This window comes from Bicyclus anynana, chromosome 7, assembly GCF_947172395.1.
Source record: "Bicyclus anynana chromosome 7, ilBicAnyn1.1, whole genome shotgun sequence".
Classification (NCBI taxonomy): Eukaryota; Metazoa; Arthropoda; class Insecta; order Lepidoptera; family Nymphalidae; genus Bicyclus; species Bicyclus anynana.
This window is the reverse complement of record NC_069089.1, coordinates 6,067,586-6,091,117: the sequence shown is the minus strand read 5'-3', so window position 1 is coordinate 6,091,117 and position 23,532 is coordinate 6,067,586. Positions and strand designations below refer to the sequence as shown.

At 35.4% G+C, this 23,532-nt stretch overlaps 1 protein-coding gene across 1 annotated transcript in view; it reads right to left on the bottom strand.

The window, feature by feature from the left end:
• Positions 1-10,818: 10,818 nt before the first annotated feature.
• LOC112058168 (uncharacterized) overlaps positions 10,819-23,532 on the bottom strand; it is a 59,753-nt gene continuing 47,039 nt past the window's right edge. The window contains exons 3-5 of the mRNA XM_024098876.2: positions 16,620-16,801; positions 13,963-14,353; positions 10,819-13,654 (exon numbers count right to left, since the gene is read on the bottom strand). Coding sequence (XP_023954644.1) covers positions 13,601-13,654; positions 13,963-14,353; positions 16,620-16,801 — 627 coding nt within the window. The 3' untranslated portion in view covers positions 10,819-13,600. The remainder of the gene's footprint in view (positions 13,655-13,962; positions 14,354-16,619; positions 16,802-23,532) is intronic.

The window sequence follows — 23,532 nt, the reverse complement described above, 5'->3', positions numbered from 1 at the left end:
ATTTTTAGGGGGGGGGGGGGGGGGTGAGTGGAGGTTACATCACCCGGGGTCCACTCAGGTCCCCGAGGAGGCTGTTTTTTTAAGCCAGCTAGCTTGATTTCGGAGAACCAAAAGATACCAAACGGTTCTCCGATGTCCCTTAGTCGTCTCTTACGACACCCTCGGGAAAGATAGGGGTGGCAACATTCTAATCTGCCGGTGCCACACGGCGTTTATTATTATTATTATTATTATTATCATTGAATATGAGTAATATCATACTAGCGTACGCCCGCGACTTGTCCGCGAGAAAGTCGAAATTAGGAAGATAGAATGGATACAGCAAGCTATTAAAATAATAGATAATAATGAAAAAAATTGATATATTATGCCATCGCTGACTATTTTATTGATCTTGCTTCTTTTTATTGATTTGCTTCTTCATTTCTTATACGCATGGCTAGGATACGAAACTCTCTCCCGAAGGCAGTATTTCCTAATTCTTACAACCAGGGCATCTTTAAGATGAAAGCGAATCAGGCATCTTCTAGGCAAGCACTTTCCACCTTAGTTCCATATGGCACAAAAACAATTTCGATAAACTATCGTGAGTGTTATTCATATTAATTGATTATATATGAAACACGGCTAAAACTCACGTGATATTACGTCGGAGTATGCCCGATCGTGCCAGATACCGGGTTTGGATCGTGCCGTGATGCAAGAACCAGCATGACTAAGGGCCCCGTATGGGTTCGAAACTAGTCGGGCATACTCCGACCTAATATCACGTGAGTTTTAGCCTTGTTTCATAATCAATTAATTTCGATAAATTTGTAAAAAAACTCTCAGGTGAAATAAAATTACGCTTGAATAAATAATGACTAAAAAATTAAAAAAATAACTGGCTACAGTTATAGATAGTGATTAGTGATGCACCTACCCACTTACATAGTTAGATAACAATAGTTAGACAATACGTTGCTCACATATTTGGCTACCTTCACCGAGATAAACTGTGAAGAAACATAAACATTTCTCATAAGTCGGCACACTCGAGAAATATTTACGAGGTAGTCAAAAATAGTTATATTTCAAAACTTTTTAATTTTCTTTTAAGTTTCCATAAGGATAAAAAAATAACTTCTCAAAAATGTATTTCTCAAAGTATAACTATTGTCGAATTTAAACAAGTGAGCGAACAAAGGTTATTTTATTATTAAATCAAAAGATCTTCCTATTGTACATAATCATCATCATCATCATCATCATCATCATTATCAACCTATTTTAATGACCCAGTACAGGGCCAAGCCCCCCTCCGTGTATAGCATTTATATATTTTAAAGATAATAATCTAAAACACGAGGATAAAAACGTAAAAATAACTTTTATAATGATTATATTTGAATTTAATAGACGCTCAGTGTATATCACTGTATACATAAGCTCAATACCAAATAAGGCTATTATTGCATCAATTATAAAAATCCTATAGTATATAATCCTATAGTAAATAATAAATAAGTATGATATAATGACAACTTTCATAAACAAATTCTCCCAAATAGTAATAAAAGCGAATTTGAAGTGAAAATAAGACAATCCATTAAGTCTGTAGTTAATTTCCCCACCACGAAAAACGAAAGTAGTATATTACTATTTATTTATCACAACATAATAATATTATTTACCAAATCTAACAGGTCCTCAGTAAACTTTTACACTTTTAGCAACATAGACTTACAAAAATAATGTCTAATCTACAAATCCTCCTCTCATTATCCTCTCATCTATGTCCAATACCTTGTGGCATAGGTATTAGTAATATGCCCTATGCCTCAGATATTAAACCTCATATTCTTGTGCTGCACAGGCAATGGAATACATCTACAAGTATGTTGCTAAGGTTTTAAACGATTTCAAACGTTTCTAATCAATTATAATCGTATGACTAATACTGACAAGCATCGTGTTACCGTACAAATTGCAGACAATACATTATGACGACCCTCAATCACTTGCTTATATATATTGTAACTATTTGCTAATCTTTATACAGAGAAATCTACCCATGAAGGTCAAACAAAATTATAAGCAAGGTTTATTAATAGTAATAAAAACATATATTTAAAATTAAATAGAAACCCATTTATAATTGTAACGTTTTCCGATACTATATAAGCGCCGCTTGGGGACTACCGCGGTAAAACCACGTAAATTTTTATTTATGCAGTATTTTTTTTTACAAAAGATTAAAAAATAATAAATAAATAAAAATGTTTTTAAGTTGAGCTGGAATCGAATTCTGGTTTAATAGGTTTTGGCCCTTATTTTCACACCACCTGTCTAGTTGAGTCAATATCTTTAATTCTGTCAGTCTTGATAATTAAACGTCGAATTGGGTTAACTTGATACACTGCTTGGGTGTTATGTTTATTATCGATACAGAATTTCTTGATTCGGTCGCCCCGCTCAAGACCCGCGATAAAAGTTATGCAATAGCTTAACCATAGATATAATAACATAAAAATGCTTTATTAAATTGATTATGATATTCAATCTACAGTTACTTTACCTACAAAAAAAAGTTACATGCATTTTTATTATTTGAAAAAAATACATATTATTTTGATTATGTTGAATAGTGTTATTTCCTTAGTTTCGTGTTTTGTATTCTTGGTTTAGTGTAGATTGTACCTATGTTATTTAAATGTGTGTGTAAATTGTAATTCTGATATAGTAGGTATATGTAGTAGTAGATACATCAATGTTAGAGTTACACATTAGTTAATGTGTAAAATTACATTAGCGAAGCCTTATTAAGGTGTGTAAGAAGAATGCCATATGGTGCTCCTAAAACTAAATAGCGTAAGAGAAAGATACAAAACAAGTCGAGTCACTAAACGTCTTCCCTGTTTTTACTTTTTTTTAATTACCTAAAAAAACAAGTATATATAACGTAAATCTTGTATATTCTGACAATACTAACTGTATTGTCAGAATATACAAGATTGTCAGATCACGTACTTAATACACTCTTCAGTTTTGTTATTTCTTTAAATTTATTAATTAAGTCTGCCTAAATATTACGACTATACACACAATATACCTAGCTATAAGATAGTACCTACTAAGATAGCTAATAATATTTTATACACTACATATAAATACTTAAATAATGTGTAAACACACAGTGGCAAGCAAAAATACACTGCCTTCCCTGATGATATTTTGAATTTAATAAAGAGTTTTCCATATTGTACAACTTGTATGTATAATGCCTACCTTAGTTAAAAACCTTGTGTACGCCACTAAAAACACCCAGACAATAACAAACACCCATGTTCATCACCCAAATGTTTTCCAGTTGTGTTGAGTTTTGAAATCGAACCCACAGCCATACATGCAGAAAGTAGTGGCCGTAAAATTATTTTTAAAAATGAGATACAACAAGTGCTAATTTAGTACTGTTTATAAATCTGATCTGCTAGCCTATTCACTAATTTGGCCTTTGTTAACAGCCTACTAAAATAAACATCGAATCGAATGAAATGCAAAATGTCATCTACCTACCTCCTGCAGGTAGATATTACGACGTAGGCATTCGCTAAGAAAGAACTTTAATCAATTCTACCCCCAAGAGGATAAAATAGGGGATGAAAGTTTGTATGAAACTTTGTCAATTTTGCGGCGATTTAGCTGAAACTTAGACTGGAGATAGATTTTACTATGGGTTAACATATATGTCACTTTTCATCCCGGAAAAATCCACGGTTCTCTCGGGATTTGTAAAAATTGAATTCCACGCGGACGAAGTCGCGGGCGCCCGCTAGTGTTACATATAATCTCAATTACTTATATATGACAACTAACATACAGAGTTGGTGTATAAGCCTGCTGATCTGACGTGGACTCCGTGACTAAAAGACGTTCTGGTCTCGGACGATCAACAGTCCTTATGTATCTCTTGTAATTATGCAATTTATGCAACCACGCGGTCGGGCCTTGTGCTCTTTTCTATTGTGCGTGCCAACGATGCTTTATGGTGATCGAGATATTATCGTCCGCTAATACTAGTAGCGGCGAGTACTATTCAGATTAGATAAAACACTAACATACGGGCTACATATTAAATAAATAGTTCAGAATACGAAATATAGTCAAGAGAAAAATAGTACTGCACTATTCTTGAAAGTATTATATACTAAAGTATTTTTTGATGAAAATACATGCACGTTATTATTTATGAATTACTTATTCTATAAATCTAATATGTCATTAGATTTATAGAATAAGTAATTCATAAATAATAATAAAATATATTATAATTATATAAATTATATTCTGTATAATTACTTATTACTTGTTTATTTACTTTTCATTGAAACGGTACTTCTCTTCTCTACCTTTGTCTAAAGAGTGACAGATAGCCACAGCTAAAACCGTAATATTAAAAAATGTATTCTCTAGAAATCCAACATTTTGATATCAAAAATATCTTATATGTATTACTTGAAAGATATAGAGAATCGGAAGGTTTTGTGGTTAAAAATCCATATTGAGCGGAGGCAAAGATAACGTAGTTAATCCCGAATTTCACTCTTACACAGGTCAAAAACGAGATTAACTTCTTGGTTTAGACTATTTTCCTTGAAAGAAGACATTTATTACTACACGGACATCACAGGCGGAAGTTATACAATTTTCGTGACAGTTAGCAAACGATATCCATTATAGGCAATGGACATGCACTTAGTATTATCGAAGTCGTTGCAAATGATAGTTCGGGTTTATTATTGCCGATTACATTACTTCCTTTATCACTTAACATCATGTCGGCATAAAGAAATCCTTGTCAAAATAGTTCTTCGATTGTTGTCCACTTAACAAGTTTCAACGCCATTCAATAAAAACATTGTTTGCGCAATACAAGGCATAACGCTGTCCCCGTTTGCTATAGAATGAAAGGTATGACGTCATTAATACCATGCTGGGGAAGGTCAAGATCACTTGCACTCTCAGCGGAAGTGAACGTCTCCGAGTGAATCTCCATTCTCCGTAATAAATGAGATATTCTCTGAGCTGTATTGTAACCATTACTTTTTCTTTTTATATCGTGTAGTTTCGCTTACAAAAATTTTTTATAAAGCTAATATGAAGGTTTAGCATTGTTGTAGAAATATTATGATTTTAATAGGAAAGCTCAATAGTAGTAATATTACTTTCAAATTGTACATAATGAACCATGGGTTAAATTTAAAATATCAAATAGGTATAGCGTGATTGTATCAGATATTAAGGATGTCAGAAGAACATATTTAATTCCTAAAGTAGGTACTTACTTTGTAAATTGCATTTTTCGGAGCTAATACAAATTTTTAAACCTACCTAATAATAATTTGTAAACTTCCGCTTCTTCCGTCATCATTGGTATAAAATAATCTTCTGGGCTTAACCTCGAATCAACACTATCGATAATAAATTTTAGTATTAATATGATCAATGTTTTGAAGGATTTTATTTTTTTAATTATTTGTCTGTGTATAGGTAAGGTTGTTATTAATTTACTACGTTTAAGTGGTTTTTCCGTCGGGAATAGATCGTTTCCTTAAGGTATTTAGATATCTTAAGTTATAATTGTACCTATCCAACAACATCACAGTTAGTAGAACTTCACGATGATTAGTCGATAGTCAAGGTGGAAAACCGTAAGAAACAATTAATTTTACGATTTTCCGCCTTAAAATTTAAAATTCAAAATTCAAAATTCATTTATTTCAAGTAGGCTCAGTTTACAAGCACTTTTGATACGTCAGTTGACTATTTCTAATGATTCTACCACCGGTTCATTGCTAAGAAGAAACCGGCAAGAAACTCAAAAGTTGCTCTTTTAAAAAAATCATACAATATTATAATTTACAATTGATGGCAACATTACAAATTCTTATAGTTTTACTTCCTGTGTGAAGGTGGAAGCTGATCCAATGGCCTCCAAGCATCTTTATCATTGAGGAACTCATCAATGGTGTAGTAACCTCGACTAAGTAAATGTTTTTGACACATTGCTTATAGCTATGCATTGGCAGGTCCACCACAGTCTTGGGAATCTTGTTATAGAAGAGTACACCCAAACCCACAAAAGATTTTTTACTCTTTGGAGACGATATGCAGAAATTACTTATGCCCGTGTCTTAACTATTCAACTTCATTTTCGCATTTAAGAAGCCCATTAACAGAAGGTTAATAAAGGGGACTCAACTTCCAGGGGTCGTGGATCCCCTGACGATTATTATCGTAATTCCGAGTAATTAAGAGGAACAGGGAAAAAATATCAGTATGGATAAGTAAACTCCAAGTAAACAAGAGGTCATTAGTAATTAGTAAATTATGTTTTTACAGTAGCTAGATAAGTGGCCGCAGACAATGGTAATTACCCTAATGTGTCAGTAAAACATTAAAACGCTAGGTCACCTATATAGATAAACAATTAAGAGATGAGTGTACGTGGGAACCGTTAGATAAGCATGCGATCCTTGCAAAACTATTGTGAAGGCGATCATCAGAATGCCTGTTTAATGGAACTGCAAAAAACAATACCGCTAATTGTTTGAAAATACATGGAAATTATTCTGTTAAGTTGTTGTAGTTATTGCAACTGCAATAAGTTAATAGAACAATTTTCATGCTTTGTTTTAATTTTTCTAACATAATTTCATTAATTTCTTACCAAAGAACGTGTAAGGCGTACATACGTGTAAGCCAATAACGGAATTCAAGGAATTTTAAATCCAATTTTCAAAATTTTAATAATATGCTTAAAAATCTACTATTATAATAAAAACATTGTTTTAATAGGTAGATGAATCTGTTGGTAATTTCTGACCTATATTAAGTCTTAGGTTTAAAAAAAACATTCCCTAAAATCTGTAAAATCTAGGAAAACCACGGCATTGTATTTTAATTTTATTGTATTTTAAGTATGCTTTTAATGTTAATTTATATAAAAAAAAATATATATTATATAATGTATGACACAGTAATTGTCCAGGCTTATGTATAATAAATTTAAGTAAAATGTCACGAATAATATAGATAAGGTGGTATTTTTGTTAATATTTTTTTAAATATCAACGAAATTACATACCATGTATTGTGTCGAATATTTTGTTATGACTTACAAGGAAGGACAAGTACATTTAGATGCAATAACTGTTCTTCATTAGCTGTTATTATATTAACAATGTTCAAGTTAAGTGTATTATCAAATAAATTTAACTTTATCGTGTTTATTGTGCAGGCTTTTATGACGTGTAAACCAATTAGTATTTTAACTGTTTCTTTAATTTAGTGCAGTTACAATATATGTATTTAAAGAATACACTATATTTATCACATTCTTTGTTCGCAGTCAAACATTTAAACAAGGGTCAATGGTGAGCTGCATTAAAGTTCATAAATGGATACATACATAATTTGTTTACTTCGGTTTATAATGTTTGCTTCAATTTAAAGAGCCATAATAAAACAATTTCATCATCATCATCATCATCATCATCATCATCATCATCATATCAGCCGATGGACGTCCACTGCAGGACACAGGCCTTTTGTAGGGACTTCCAAACATCACGATACTGAGCCACCTGCATCCAGCGAATCAAAATCAAAGTATCTTTGGCATCTTCGATATGTCATTTTCTAAGTAAATTTTCATAAATTATCTAATTATTATAAAACATTATGTTTTATAACAATTTGATAATTTATGTATTTCGGTATAATCACGGTGCCTTTACTCTTCCGTAATAAATTACATATGCAATGAAAACTAACGTAAAATCAATAACCGATCAACCAATTATTAAACTGATTCTAATGTACGTAAATGTCAGCATCATTAGATGCAAGCTGTATTTATCTCTGATCTAAAAATGTCTACAAACCAGATATGTAGCCGTTACAGTTAAGTTTAGAAGTCGATTATTAAAAAGAGTAGAGTGTTTAAAAAGCTATATTACTTTTATTACACAGACAATTGTTACATTAAAGGTTAACCTATAATAATCATACTCCAACCAAGGCAACTAAAAAAAATAGACAGTTCTGAAAGTTTTTTGTCATATCAACCATCTTAACTTTGATTTTAATATTAAAAATTGTCTTAATCATCAGGTGATAGAATCTTTACAAATAGTCAACTGACGTATCAAAAGTGCTTGTAAACTGAGCCTACTTGAAATAAATGAATTTTGAATATTGAATTATTTGAGCTTTTTTACGCTAGTAAATTGTTAAGATAACAAGCAGATAGATCACCTGATGTAAAGATCAAAACTATCGCCCTTACAAGCCAAGACCTTATAAACCAAGGCAATTTTTTAAGCTATACTTTGGACTGAGACAGGCTTCTTGTACTATAAAGTATACTTACAAAAATCGGATTTTAGTGAGGGTATCTCTTAAAGATCGCTTTTTGTCAGTCAAAGTAATATAAACTTGTTAGGGTCGCCGCACACGGGCCACACGCGTCAGTCACAAACGCCGCTACAAAAAGCAAGAAGGGGCCACAAGAGTAGCTGAAGCGCGCGACAGCATCTTGTATCTGGTAGTCGTCACTTGTGGTCAGTGGCTGCTACTTTTTTAACCAATACATGCAGTATCATAATCGCGCGAGTGGCGTGTGGCGGCGTTTTGTGTTGGCGTTTAGTGGACGGTGCATGCCACAAGAAGCAAGCAGCGATGATTGTAGCGTGTGGCGGCCACTGGCGTCAACCGTATACGGCGAGTCGATATAAATTGTATGAAAACTACAGAAAATATGCCGGTACCGGTATTTTGTGGTTGTGGCTGGTGACCCGTGTGCGAGAGCACTTGAGAAATTACAATTATTTTGAACTAACATACTTTAATAACACTTAAAGTGTTATTAAAATCCCTTTGATATATTAAAAATGCCTTCAAAGTTAATTTATTTGAGGGAATTATTGAGTCTCCATGTAATTTATTGTGCTTTGTCCCAGCCTTATGAGCGCACGGGCTTCGAATTCTTGGCACCAATGATATATTATGAAGCTGTAGTGCCTAATGCCAGTGTGCTATACGCGTTGTAACTGTAAATCGAACGTGCTACCCGAGACATATTGGCTGTTAGACTTGAATGTATCGAGCATTCGTGCGAATATGACATCACAGGAAAATACGAGAACAATTAAGCGAGCGTTATGCCGAGCATTCTAGCGAGCAGATTTGCTTGGAGCTTTTTGCCGAGTCAAGCATCTGTCATCGTTTCGCGCCCTGCCGCTCTGCGACCCATGTTGCTTTTTTTTAACATAACCGATGAGTAAAAATGCAGCACACTTGACCGTCAAGTCTGACATCTTCATGAAGAATCTAGAATTCTCAAGATGTTCGTAGCAATATTGGGCTCCATGCTTGGCTCAGCGAATGCTTGATGTTCTGTTACAAGTGTTTAATCAAGTCTATCAATCCTTTGTATGAAATTTGAATAATGATTTTATTATAGAACGAGAGGACGCGTGACTTTGTTTTTTCATTCCTCGCGGGAACCATGAATTTTTCTGGGATAAAAAGTAGCCTATATGTTGATCTATGTCCTCCTCTATCTGCCAGTGATAGTCCTATTAAAATCCGTTGAGACATTCAAAATCCATTAATTTCAAGTAGGCTTAGTTTACAAGCACTTTTGAAACGTCAAGTATGACTATTTGTAAAATCTCTACCAGCGGTTAAGAATGCAGATTCCTAAGATTAGCCCAGATAAACAGAAAAACAGATAGATAAAAACAGACAAAGATTGAAAAAAACGCTTGATTATGTTTTAGTATCGTGAAAATAACTATAGTACATAATAAAACTTAGTTATTTTAAAATCTTATAGGCTTTAGTTTTATTTATGTGTATTGATGCCTACTTTTGTGTGTAAATATACTGTTCACTAGTATTTTGAAACTTTCCTGACACAGTTATTATACTTTTATTGCTTTATCAGTACAACTGGGAAATCTGTGTTGCTCCTAACAAGTTTTCTGTGATCTTAGCACAGATAATTTTGTGTCGCTTTATAAGGTGCTTTGGAGATATTGAATTCGATCCCCGGGTTAATTAAATTAGCCCGGGTTGATAAAAAAACCATATTGTTTAACCAAGTCTACGGTTGAGCGCGGTCCGGTAAGATCTCGTACTAGCCAGGAAAGAGCGTCGATCGGCCAGTTATTTCTTTGAGAAATAAGCTTCGACGGCCTCCGTGGCGCAGTGGTATGCGCGGTGGATTTACAAGACAGAGGTCCTGGGTTCGATCCCCGGCTAAGCAGATTGAGATTTTCTTAATTTGTCCAGGTCTGGCTGGTGGGAGGCTTCAGCTGTGGCTAGTTACCACCCTGCCGGCAAAGACGTACCGCCAAGCGATTTAGCGTTCCGGTACAATGCCGTGTAGAAACCGAAAGGATTTTCATCCTCCTCCTAACAAGTTAGCCCGCTTCCATCTTAGACTGCATCATCACATACCATCAGGTGAGCTTGTAGTCAAGGACTAACTTGTAAAAGAATAAAAAAAAAGCTTTAATTATAATGTATTGTATGTATGTCCATAATTACATAGTTTTATATACTTATGCTGTAGGTATACCTGCAGGTAACTCAGGAGGAATATTCTGTAACGATGTTCTGTATTACTCGGAAGTGCGAGTTACGAATTCCCTTCAACCTCTCTTTGTCTAACACAACACTATAGAAAGAGAAAGATAGAGGTGAACTTGCTACAAAAATCATATTGTGTCCTGCAGTGAATGTCCATCCGCTGATGAAATAAAAATCATATTATATTAAATTTCTTTATTTTACATATTTACAAGCATAGGATTTATTTGTCAGTTTCTCTATATACATACTGTTAATCTTAAAAATTAGAAAATAACACTATAGGTATATAACATAAAAGAAAATTCGATTCAAATAATGCAAAATAAGTATTTAAAAAAAAAATAACAATTGCAATAACTTTGAAAATGAGTTTTTTTAGTTAATAGAGTCTTACATAGTAAAAGTACGATGTACAATTATTTACGCTACCCGAGTACAAAGTAATGTGTACTGACATCATAATATTAAACATAGAGGTGTGTTTATACTGTTTATATAACCCTTAGACAAAATGTATACGTATAAAAAACAAACAATTTATATTTTAACTTTGAAAAACAAACTTGTAGTTGGCGTGTAACAAAACATAATTCGAGTTTTATATTACCAGCAAATAACCAGAATGGCTAATGACTTTATTGGTTTGTACTTAAGATCACTCAAATCAATCAATTCTTAATCAATCGCTGAGGCTGTTTATTGAATGAAATTAGACATGAAATTTAAAAAAAAAAAAAACATTAAAAACAAACAATGTTATAGATTTGAAAGAAATAGATCAGAAATTAAGACAAAAACTTATTATAATAAAATTGTTATATGCATAAATTATATTATAAATACAACAAATACTATTATTTCATCAGGTCAAACGTTTTAAAAACGATATTTTTTGTTGATTAAAATGATTTTAAACTAAACTTTGTCTCACATATTTTTAGTCCATGTATACGTAACTTTATACTCGTGTTGCGAAAGGTATTTTCTTGATGACGTTTTCTCTATCTCGCTACTTTTCGGTAAACGACAAAATGATTAGCCGTGTAATGAACAAACATAAAGGAACAATAAAGTTTATATAACCGTAAAATAATACATTGTTTGTTGTGTTGAATTAGCTAATCCTCGCAAAACATTGTGTCATATAATCATTTAAGAACTGAAATTCGCCAGTGATGGATTGCACATGAAAATTTTCCATAGACTACTGTAGGTATTTTCCATAGACTACTATTGATTTACTATAGTAATTTATCATGATTTTGACCTATACACATATAAGTACATTATAATAGTTATTGAAGGGTCGGTGCTTAATTGGGTGTAAGATTAGGCCTTATTGTCCAGAAAATTTATAGTATCAATACTTTAGGGACTCACCTATAAATGTTTGATGTGTGTACCGTACCCATAGGTGTATGAAAAAGGTCTATCTATAATGATTTTAGACATAATTTATTAATTTTTATTATTTATACTATGATAAAAAATTCGACATGACTATAAAATATCGATAAAAATTTTATATACTAATAGAAGAAGCAAAATAAATAATACAATATTGCCGATTAAATAATATCATCCTTTTAATCCACCCAAAATTTGGAATTGGATGGTTTTTGGACTATTTAAAAAAAAAGTATTTCATCGTGAAATACTTTTTTTTAAAATAGTCCAAATTGAATAAAACTAGATTTATGGTGATTATACTAAATAAGTAGTGTTCCGGTGCGAAATGAAAGGTTAACAATGTAACTTTACGCTAACGCAGTCGCGGGCATTTGAAGGTCTTTTTTATTTCGACAATATTTTTGCAATTTTTTCGAAACCAAGAAACATGTCTAATCGTCTTAATTCTGAATTATATGGATAGTAATTTATAGTATCTACCTACAATAGTCCATAGAAATTTTACTATGCAGTTTTTTACGAAATATGTACTTTGAGTTTTGGTTTTTTTTATTCGGTAACGTAAGAAGGAGGGCGTGAAAACAGGTTTTTAATATAATAAAAATAAATTTGCATATAAAATTATACAAAATAAATAATTTAATAAATTCGACAATGGAAATTTCATAAAAATAAGTATATAAAATATATGGTATAAATATCTTACAACATCTGGCACTTTTAACTTACGCTACAGCTATCTAAAACACCACAGTTTTTGAATTTTAACAGTTAATTGTTATCAAGGATGTTTACTGACCATCATTTTAGTTTTACATTGATATAATTCAAAAATAATATAAGGAAATCGGTCGAACATAATAATAAATTAGCATTGTGCATAATGTAATGAAGCTATTAATTTTTTCAAGCAAGTAGTTATCAGATTGCTTAATGTAATATATTCGATACTATACTTCATAAAATATAACAGAATTTATTAAAAACATAACCTATATGACGATTACTCATAAATAATGTTTCATGTTCATTTCTTTTTTTGAAATACTAATGCCGACTGTATTTTCGTCGTCCTGTGGAAATCAGCGCAATATTTTTACGTAAGCGACAATGTTAAGAAATAGGTACATTTAAGTAACAAAAGGATAGTGTTGTTATTATGCATATGTAAGAAGCCCTTGATATCCATTTTTGGTAAATGTTACTGTAAGAATAACTTTATAAGACAGTATGGAATATTAAATATTTAGCAACTCTTACAAGTAAATTTTCATTCATATGTACATAAATATTAGATAAGAAAAAATACTTGTATATGTTTTGAAATGTAATAAATATGTTCAGGAAAATCAATTACATTTCGTATAATACAAATAGTTATTCGTTAGTGAAATAATTTATTATATTATAGATGCGAACTTAAATAAAATTAGAATTTATAATTTATAAAAATATCGAACATATTGGAAAGTCTTCAATTCTTACTTTTATAATGTTACCGTATCTATAGACCATGGTGTTTGAATGGTAAAATCTAATATTACTAATACTAATGCCTAGGTTGCACGTACTCCGGCCACGTATAAAACGGTCTGGCTGAACCCTAAAACAAAAAAAGAATATATAAATTTTTAAGTTTTGACAATTTTTTCCTAAGAAGGACATTTCCTTATCCTTTATTGGATATAGAAAGTGGTTTTATATTTAAAGCAATTATAGAGATAATAGGGACGATAAAAAGGCCTAGTTTGATATAGCAGTTTCATTAAAGTTAAAAAAAATCGTGGAATTTAATAAATTAAACAATATTTTTTAACATTCATTTTAGACTGTGTTGTCCGAAATCCATCCCGGGAATTCCAAAAGCTAGTACGCATGTATCTTTTTAGAAATATATAATTATTTACTTACTTCTAATGTGTTTCTAAGAGCCCTTTTCGTAGATTCCTTCTCATATTGCCAAAGAAGGTCATTGCTCGAGTCTGTATTCTGTACGCTGATATCATTCGTTTCAATGTCATTGTGTTTTGCATCTTCTTGTCTCTTCTCTCCTTTCCTTGCCTGCAGGTCGTTGATGTACGCAGGTACAAAGTATCGTATACCAATGCCTGGTAATCTTTGAGAACCGAGGACTTGGGTAGGATTGAAGTACTGTTCAACTGGTTGTCGGTTGATCGGTTGATAAGTCGGTTTGTATGAGTTGACGAATCGTTGCGCACTGTTGAGCGGTTGTTGCGTGGTTGTTGGTATATTGAAGATTATTTGCGTATATTTCGGTTGAGGAACGAAGAGTTGAGGTCTCCTGTTGAAAAAAAAAAAACGTTATAGTATTTTTCTATCAAAATATTTTCTCATCTTTTTTAATAACGATATTTTCAACAAAATTCTTAACAGTTGTAAATATCCATATTCGTTTTATTTCTTATTGACAGTAGTTTAATCTCGATAGGTAAATTAATCAACACTTTGAGGGTAGTTATGGAAAGCAAGTAACCGGACATTGATATCGGTTAGCACGACACTGGCGAGACTTTGATGCAGTATTTCGATAGATTTCGATAAAAAACCTGGAGACCACGCGGTGCCACGTGCAATTCGGCACACAGACTTTTCATATTAGTTTGATTTAATGCTGGGTTGTACAAGACAGTAATTTGTTATTATTTAGACCTCAGCCTAATACAAATATCTATGAAGCCATCGTCAAGGTGTTCTGACGAAAAAGCTGTCTCCTGGTGGCAAGGCAGGTCTCCAGCATCGAAAGATAGGTGGTTTGCTTATTATTATCTTCGTTTCTATTGTGAACTTACCTGGATAAGTAAAGGAACCTATCGAATTCCAGCTACAGTCCACAGAATTCTATACTCGTGGAAACGATCGTCAATAAGACTAAATATTATACCTTATCTCTTCTTTGAAGTAATAAAACAATGTGTTTAAAACAATCATCGAACAAAACACCAATTCTAGAACTGTAGCAGATTTTTCAGAGTAAATAAAGCTTAACTCCCTTTTATATTTTCCTTTTGAGTTATTTCGGTGATTAGATCATATGTTTTATGGAATTAAGGCTTATTTATAACATTCATAGAGGTTTTAATAGGCGGAACGTCATTCATTCATTTATAATTCATTAAAAGCATAGTCATTTATAAAAACCTAATAAGTAATTTGAAAGTTACCGAAGCGTTGAAGATATAATATACAAAAAAATAAGTTGGAAAACTTCCGTAGTATTTGTGAGTGAGCTCACCCAAGGAAGTATTACCATCATCCTTATTACTGACGTCAAGCAACAATGCTCAAATGCTCAGTGCTCAAATTTACAACCTTATAAGTTATTAATTAGCTGCAATGTATAATGTTCCTCTGCTAAGTGTTGCACTTTAGGATGTACTTTTAATATACGTAACATGCGTGGGAGATGATACTCTGTTTTAGACCGTAGTTATATCTTAATGGTGGTTAATAAACCTCTCATCTGCAAAATCACTTATTTACGATAGGCCTTTCTCCATCTCTTCTCCGTCTGGCGAGTCGTCAGCTATCTCCTCCCAGACCGTCGTGGGTACTCGGTGCGGCTGTGGGTCCTGTGATGCGATGGGCGGCATTAGGGTCTGGCGAGTCATTGACTCTTTCCTCCCAGACCGGTGCGGGTACTCGGTGCGGCTGCGGGTCCGCTACCTGCGATGCGATGGGCGGCATTAGGGTCTGGCGAGTCATCGACTCTTTCCTCCCAGACCGGCGCGGGCACTCGGTGCGGCTGCGGGTCCGGTATCAGCGGTGCGATGGGCCCGTCTCTGTTAGTATAGTGTAATCATACCAGTGGGCGTTAGGGTCTGGCGAGTCATCGGCTCTTTCCTCCCAGACCGGCGCGTGCACTCGGTGCGGCTGTGGCGGCGGCAGCGGATCCGGTATCAGCGGTGCGATGGGCCCGTCTCTGTTAGTATATAGTTAAGTGTGTAATCATACCAGTGGGCGTTAGGGTCTGGCGAGTCATCGGCTCTTTCCTCCCAGACCGGCGCGGGCACTCGGTGCGGCTGCGGCGGCGGCAGCGGATCCGGTATCAGCGGTGCGATGGGCCCGTCTCTGTTAGTATATAGTTAAGTGTGTAATCATACCAGTGGGCGTTAGGGTCTGGCGAGTCATCGGCTCTTTCCTCCCAGACCGGCGCGGGCACTCGGTGCGGCTGCGGCGGCGGCAGCGGATCCGGTATCAGCGGTGCGATGGGCCCGTCTCTGTTAGTATATAGTTAAGTGTGTAATCATACCAGTGGGCGTTAGGGTCTGGCGAGTCATCGGCTCTTTCCTCCCAGACCGGCGCGGGCACTCGGTGCGGCTGCGGCAGCGGCAGCGGATCCGGTATCAGCGGTGCGATGGGCCCGTCTCTGTTAGTATATAGTTAAGTGTGTAATCATACCAGTGGGCGTTAGGGTCTGGCGAGTCATCGGCTCTTTCCTCCCAGACCGGCGCGGGCACTCGGTGCGGCTGCGGCGGCGGCAGCGGATCCGGTATCAGCGGTGCGATGGGCCCGTCTCTGTTAGTATATAGTTAAGTGTGTAATCATACCAGTGGGCGTTAGGGTCTGGCGAGTCATCGGCTCTTTCCTCCCAGACCGGCGCGGGCACTCGGTGCGGCTGCGGCGGCGGCAGCGGATCCGGTATCAGCGGTGCGATGGGCCCGTCTCTGGTGCCGAACTTGACCTTGATCCCGTGTACGCTCGATACGTACACGATCAGGCATGTCAGCAACTGAGAAATAATGATTTACGTCATTTTTTGTTTAAATAATTTACGATGATAGTCCAGTGGATATGACCTCTGCCTCCGATTCTGGAGAGTGTGGGTTTAAATCCGGGGCATACACATCTAACTTTTTAGTTGTGTGCATTTAAAAAAATTGAATATCACGTGTCTCAAACGGCGATGGAAAAAATTGTAAGGAAACCCGCATACCATAGAATTATTTTAATTCTCTGCGTGTGTGAAGTCTGCCAATCCGAATTGAGCCAGCATGGCGGATTATTGGACTAACGCCTCTCATTCTGAGAGGAGACTCGAGCTCCGCAGTGTGCTGAATATGGGTTGATAATGATATATTCTTATATATTTAATCTAAGTGACTATGTAGTATAGTTAGAAAAGAGTACATTTTAATTTTGTCTCTTTTGTTAATTTGTGCACTACATATTAAAAATTCGGCTTCGATAGAAGTGGGTAAGACTACAATAGTACAAATGTGTTATATTCGAACCCTTGACCAAAGTGTTTTTCAGATAGCATGGGTACGGTGACTGTCGCCTGTATGACGTTCATAATACGTACTATTATCATGGATCGCGGCAAACTTTCATGAGTGTAACGAATTGTCACCCGCAATATCCCCTAATGAAACAAATTGTAGTAGTTCTTTTATTTAGCTCCCTAACCTTGAAGTTATATAAATACTTTAAACGGGCATTCGTGGGTTCAGTATACAACCTTAAGTCAGAGTTAGGTATAGATTAGTTAATAAACAGTACTCCAAAAACAAGCCAAGCCCTGTGTACAGACTAGCGTTATTGAGATATTATAACGTATAAAAATAACTTCTCAATGTCCTCCAATTTAGTTTTCTTGTCTTGGTATATCAACAAGTATAGTCTTCAATGCCTGCCAGAAACTTGCGTGACTGTAAATGACATTCCAACCAATTCTATTATGAATGAATATTGAATAATTTATTATTAATGAAAATTGCTCAACAGGGTCACTTTTTATAAAAGTAAATTATCTTTTATAAACGTCATTAGCTTCATTTATGCTAAAAAAATGAGTGACTGGATCTTCGTTCTTGTACTTTTTTCAAAAATTTTCATTTCCAAGTTCACAGAAAATACACAATTTTTCCTACACAAAAAGTATCCGTTGGTATACACAAGATTTGCTTAATTTATATTTAGATGCTGTGTGTAGGTAGACAATGATATATAATAAATTTATGGTATCTCCAACGTTATTTTATACGTTAGACATGATACGTGCAAAAACCACAATAAAAAGTGATACAGTTCGCCTCAGTTTCGACGCGCTAGTGACATATCTAAATATGTTGGAACTGAAATGGTTAGTCAGAGCTACCCGAAGATTTTATATTATTAGTAGTATAAAATCTTCGGGTAGCTCTGACCCACCATTCTTATTCAATGCTGACAAAACGTAAAAACAAAATATCATTATCACCATGATTTATAATTGATAATTTATTTTCGCTGTTTTAATTAATAGTATTTTGCTATCTTATTATCTTCCGCAATCTATTTCTACGCCTTGTAATCTACAATCTTTATAGTTAAAAATAAATTACTCCACTAATCCGTTTTATCAAACTATCATTTGGACGATCATAAATTAATTAATTAATATTCAACGCAAAAATCCGAATCTCACAGCCTTGGAACAGTTACAAATGCTACTTTATATCTTCTCACGCACCTCTTCCTATCTTTTAAACAATTTAATTACAAATAGAGACATTCAGTCGTGAAACAGTGAATAATTTGCAGCGATGATGAAACGTGGCCATTCAGACTTTATTATTACTACTGTATAACTCGTTTAATATGACTTATTGAATCTGGTAACATTCTTATTATCTTCTTTACAACTTTGGTAATTGATATTTTTGTTTCAATATTGTGATACTAGCGGACGGTCGCGACTTCCGTCCGTCCGCATGTAATTTAGTTTTTCACAAATCCCTCGGGAACCATGGATTTTTCCGGGATAAAAAGTAGCCTATTTGTTAATTCAGACTTTAATCTATCTCTACTTCAAATTTCAGGTTATTCGGTTCAGTAGTCGCGGCGTGAAACAGTAACAAACATTCATACCATCAAAATTATCATTTTTTGCAAATCTCGGGAAACTATGGATTTTTTCGGGACAAAAAGTACCTTATGTACAGAGTAAAATTTATGTCCATTCCAAATTTTATCCAAATTGGTTTCTCCAAAAAAAGTTTAAACATTTTAATTTAACTTTGTGTGCATAAAGGTCACATGATCATTTCAAGTTTAAAATAAAAATAAAATATTTAGCTAGTAATTACATACCAAAAAATTCAAGTGTTAGGTAAAAATGCTAAAATAACAGGGAATATTATTTTATTTAACGGGCAGTAATATAAAGAAATTTGTCGCTGGATAGCTCATGTTATTGGGTTAAATTTAACATATTTTTGTATAAAATCATTAACATCATCATCATCAGCCGATAAAGCCATTTGACATAGACCTCCTATAGGGACTTCTAAACGCCATGATTTTTAGCCGTCAACAATCAGCTTCTTCCTTCGGCCCCCTACCGTCCTAGCCGCTTGATATCAACGACCCATATTATTTTACTTGACGTATGGTCGTCTCTCCGCCGATCTGACGTGAATCGGGATCGCTTCTAATACATCACGTGAAATGGTGTCGGGGCGTTAGGTAAGTGTGATCGAATCCATACTAAATGTATGAAACCGATTCCCTTCTGATCACGACATCAGTCAAAAATGATTCCGGCCTAATACCTCGCGGGCAGATTTTTTTTTATTCTCTACAAGTTAGCCCTTGACCACAATTTCACCTGATGGCAATCGAAGAGGGAAGCGGGCTAACTTGTTGGGAGTAGGATGAAAATCTACACCCCTTTCGATTTCTACACGTCATCGTACCGTAACACTAATTTGTTTGGCGGTACGTATTTACCAGTAGGGCCGTAACTAGCCACTGCTCCCACCAGCCAAAAAATTCGCGGGCATCCGAATATTATTCTAGTAGATAATATATATAGCGAATTAATAACAATCACCATTGTTTCTGCTACATTAACACAGCTACCTGCAACCTTCTGGCATTTGTAACGCTTATAATAAATCCAACGCGTTATCGGAGCATCGTGAGGATTTTGTTAAGTTATTTTGCGTCGGAATTGCGTATGCTAAATTAATTAGCGTAGTATAGCTCTGAGAGAACTTACTGACTATTCAAATTCAAACTCTCAAATATTGAAACATTATTAAAATATTGACCTAACTGGAAGCTTTTATATTGAGAGTAGCATTTCCGTTTCCGTCGATTTTATACCAGTTTTCGTACTTTTATTGACGTCAGGTTTGGCTTTGTGGCGCCACCTGGCGGTGTCGGGCTCGGGAAGTTTCGTAAATCGCTGAGCGCGACTCTAGCTCATTGGCGTTTCGTTTACCGTCGAAGCAACTTCTTGCAATCAGTGGGTACCCGACATTGCAAGAAAAAAGTGATAGTAAAAGTATAAAGTGAAGCGAATTCACAGTGACTACTTTACATTAATTGGTACGTGATCATTATTTTTAATAATTATCAGAAAATTTTAAATAGTACCTACGTGATAAATTTTTAACGGTTGGTCCGTTTGAATCACTAAAATAGTACGTGATCATTACTTTAACGGTTTGTCCGTTCGGATCACTACCTTATTTATCAAAATGTTGTCTTTTGTCTTTTTGTAAAGGTTTTCGTACTTATAGAGTGTAACATTATATTTTCTTTTGTAGTGTTATTCCGACTGCCTAAATAATAGGTTATGGATAATATAGTGGAAGAGGCGGGCCCAAGCGGGGTTCCTAGAAAGCGAACCCGCAGCAGTTCTAATAGTAGTAGCTCGTCCAGCAGTAGTTCGAGCTCTTCCTCGGATAGTACTACAAAACGGACGCGCCGCCAGCGACGTAAACGACGCAGACGCGTTCATAAATCACGAATGATGGAGGACGTATACAAGCTAACAAAAGAGATCGGTGAGTTACGTAAACATATTGTCACATCAAGTAATACTCATAATTATGAAGAAATTTGTTCCCAAGTGAGTGGTGATCTTTATAGAGATATACCTGACGAACCACAGTGTCAATTCGAACAACAGGAAAAGTGTTTAGATTTTTCTTTTGATATAGAAACTAAGGTCAAGGAACCTACTGTTCCGAAAACATCAGAAAGTTTCCTAAAAATGTTACTTGATGTCCAACGTTTCGGTACCGCTTCTTGGTCTGAGGTTAGATACGCAGAAACTCAAAAGAATTATAATCATACTCCAGGTTTCATAGACCTAGAATCAAACGAAGAGGTAAAAACGTATGATACCTTACGTCATCTAGCAAATACAGAAAAAGCATATGCAGCTATCACATACTGCATTTTAAAACAAAAATTAGCTTTACAGGACGCAATAAAAGGTTTGCTTTCTTGGGCCAGACAAAACAATAATACAAATTCTGATCAGTTACTTGCGAAAATTGAGGAATTATTTCACAACAGTGAGTTTCATAAAGTTTTTTCAGATTTATTACAAATGGTTTGTGGCCACAGAGCAGAAACTATTGAGATGCGCCGTGATCATATCACGTGCCAAGTTCGTGATCCATTAGTAAAAGCATTATTGAATAAAATACCACCTACAGATACGCATTTATTTGATTCGGATAAATTCACATCCACCTTGGAGAAGGCTGGCGGCGTCCGAAAGGCTTTTTGGCCCAAAAAGGAAGGATGTGCACAGTCAAAAAATAGTCAACTAGATCGCCGCCCCTCGCGGGGGCAAGGCGTAATAAATGTTCCATCGCGTGGAACACACTCGGCACGGCATACACAATGCACTCACGCTCATGCACAATCTTACACGCATCATTATTATAACCCACCCTCGCGGCGTGGATATCAGCGTGCCGGTTATGCTTCTAGAAATCAACATACTAAAAATAATTTCGATTATCATGCAAAGGATAAAGAATCCTTTCCGACCCGGGGCTCGCGGCCCACTAAGGGTAGCTACAGAGGACGCTCCAACGCATCCAAAAACTCCAAAGATAACTGGAGAGATTGACTCGACTTCGTTTCAAGCAGGTCGTTTAGTGCACCACCTTTCGCAATGGCAGAAAATGCGAGCACCAGAAATCATACAGAGGTTAATACAAGGTTATCGCATACCATTCTTTCAAAAACCTCTTCTTGTTTTTCCCAACCTAAACAAAACATCATTTCACACTCCTGTGTCGGAAGAAATGTCTGCAATAGTACACAAAATGAGAATACAAGGAATCCTAAAGGTAGCTCCACGCACACCGAGCTTCCTTTCGTCGCTTTTTCTGGTGCCAAAGCCCGACGGCCGGTTACGACCTATATTCAACCTCAAAGCACTAAACAATTACATAATAGCAAAACCATTCCACTTGATAAACATGCACCGCATCCCAGACTTTCTTCAATACCAAGATTGGTTAAGCAAAGTAGACATAACACAAGCCTACTTTCATGTAAATATAATAAAATCACAGAGGCGCTTCCTACGCCTTGTATACAACGGAGAATTGTTGGAGTGGACTTGCTTGCCATTCGGACTAAACACGGCTCCCAAAACTTTCTCAATGCTGACAAATTGGGTAGCACAAGTTCTAAGAGAAAGGTGGAATATAAGAATAATAGTTTATCTCGACGATTTTCTCATAGCAAATCAAAGCGCACATACACTTCGGGAACATGTCAAAATTACAGTACAGTTACTACAGACCCTTGGTTGGCAAATAAATTTCGAGAAATCGATTCTTTGGCCACAAAAATCGATAACTTATTTAGGAATAGTATGGAAACCCTGGGAAAATCTGAAAATTCTTCCAAAGGAAAAGTCCGATGTAATAATCGCAAACATAAATCACGTGTTAAAAGAAAGAAGATCCACTCTAAAAAAGCTACAAAAAATAGTAGGTCTTCTAAATTTTGCGAGCTTTGTGGTTCCACGAGGACGATTGAATCATCGATACCTGTTGCTGTTCAAAAACACAATTCCGGATCCATCATCAAAAAATTACCCGTTACCGTTGAAGGTAATCGAAGAACTAGTTTGGTGGACTCAGAATTGTCGACTGCCTACTCCACTTCATTACCCTACGGCAAAAAAATTTTTAGTAACAGATGCCTCAGACCACGCCTGGGGAGCACTACTGAACAATCAGGCTCTATGGGGTTCATGGTCTCAAGAGGAACAGGCACTACATTCCAATCAGAAAGAAATGTTGGCCATACTACATGCCCTCCAGAATCAAGCTCATCACATACACAACAGTTCCATCTTAATTCAATGCGACAACAAGACAGCTGTCGCTCATTTACGGAGGGAAGGGGGGACGAAGTCGTTACCTCTATTGAATATAACATTCAGAGTTCTAGAGTTACTAGATCAACATCAAATTCACTACAGAATACAATATATACCCGGCAAATACAACGGTCATGCAGATCACTTATCACGTCATCTCCACCCGCCGGAGTGGCACTTACGCCCAGTTTGCGTAGAAAAAGTGTTTGCGAAGTGGGGTACCCCGGTAATCGACCTTTTCGCTTCAGAGAAGGCTCATGTAGTCCAGAATTATGTAACGCGAGACATGATGGACCCCCAAGCTCTTTTTTACGATGCATTCAGCATCCCGTGGA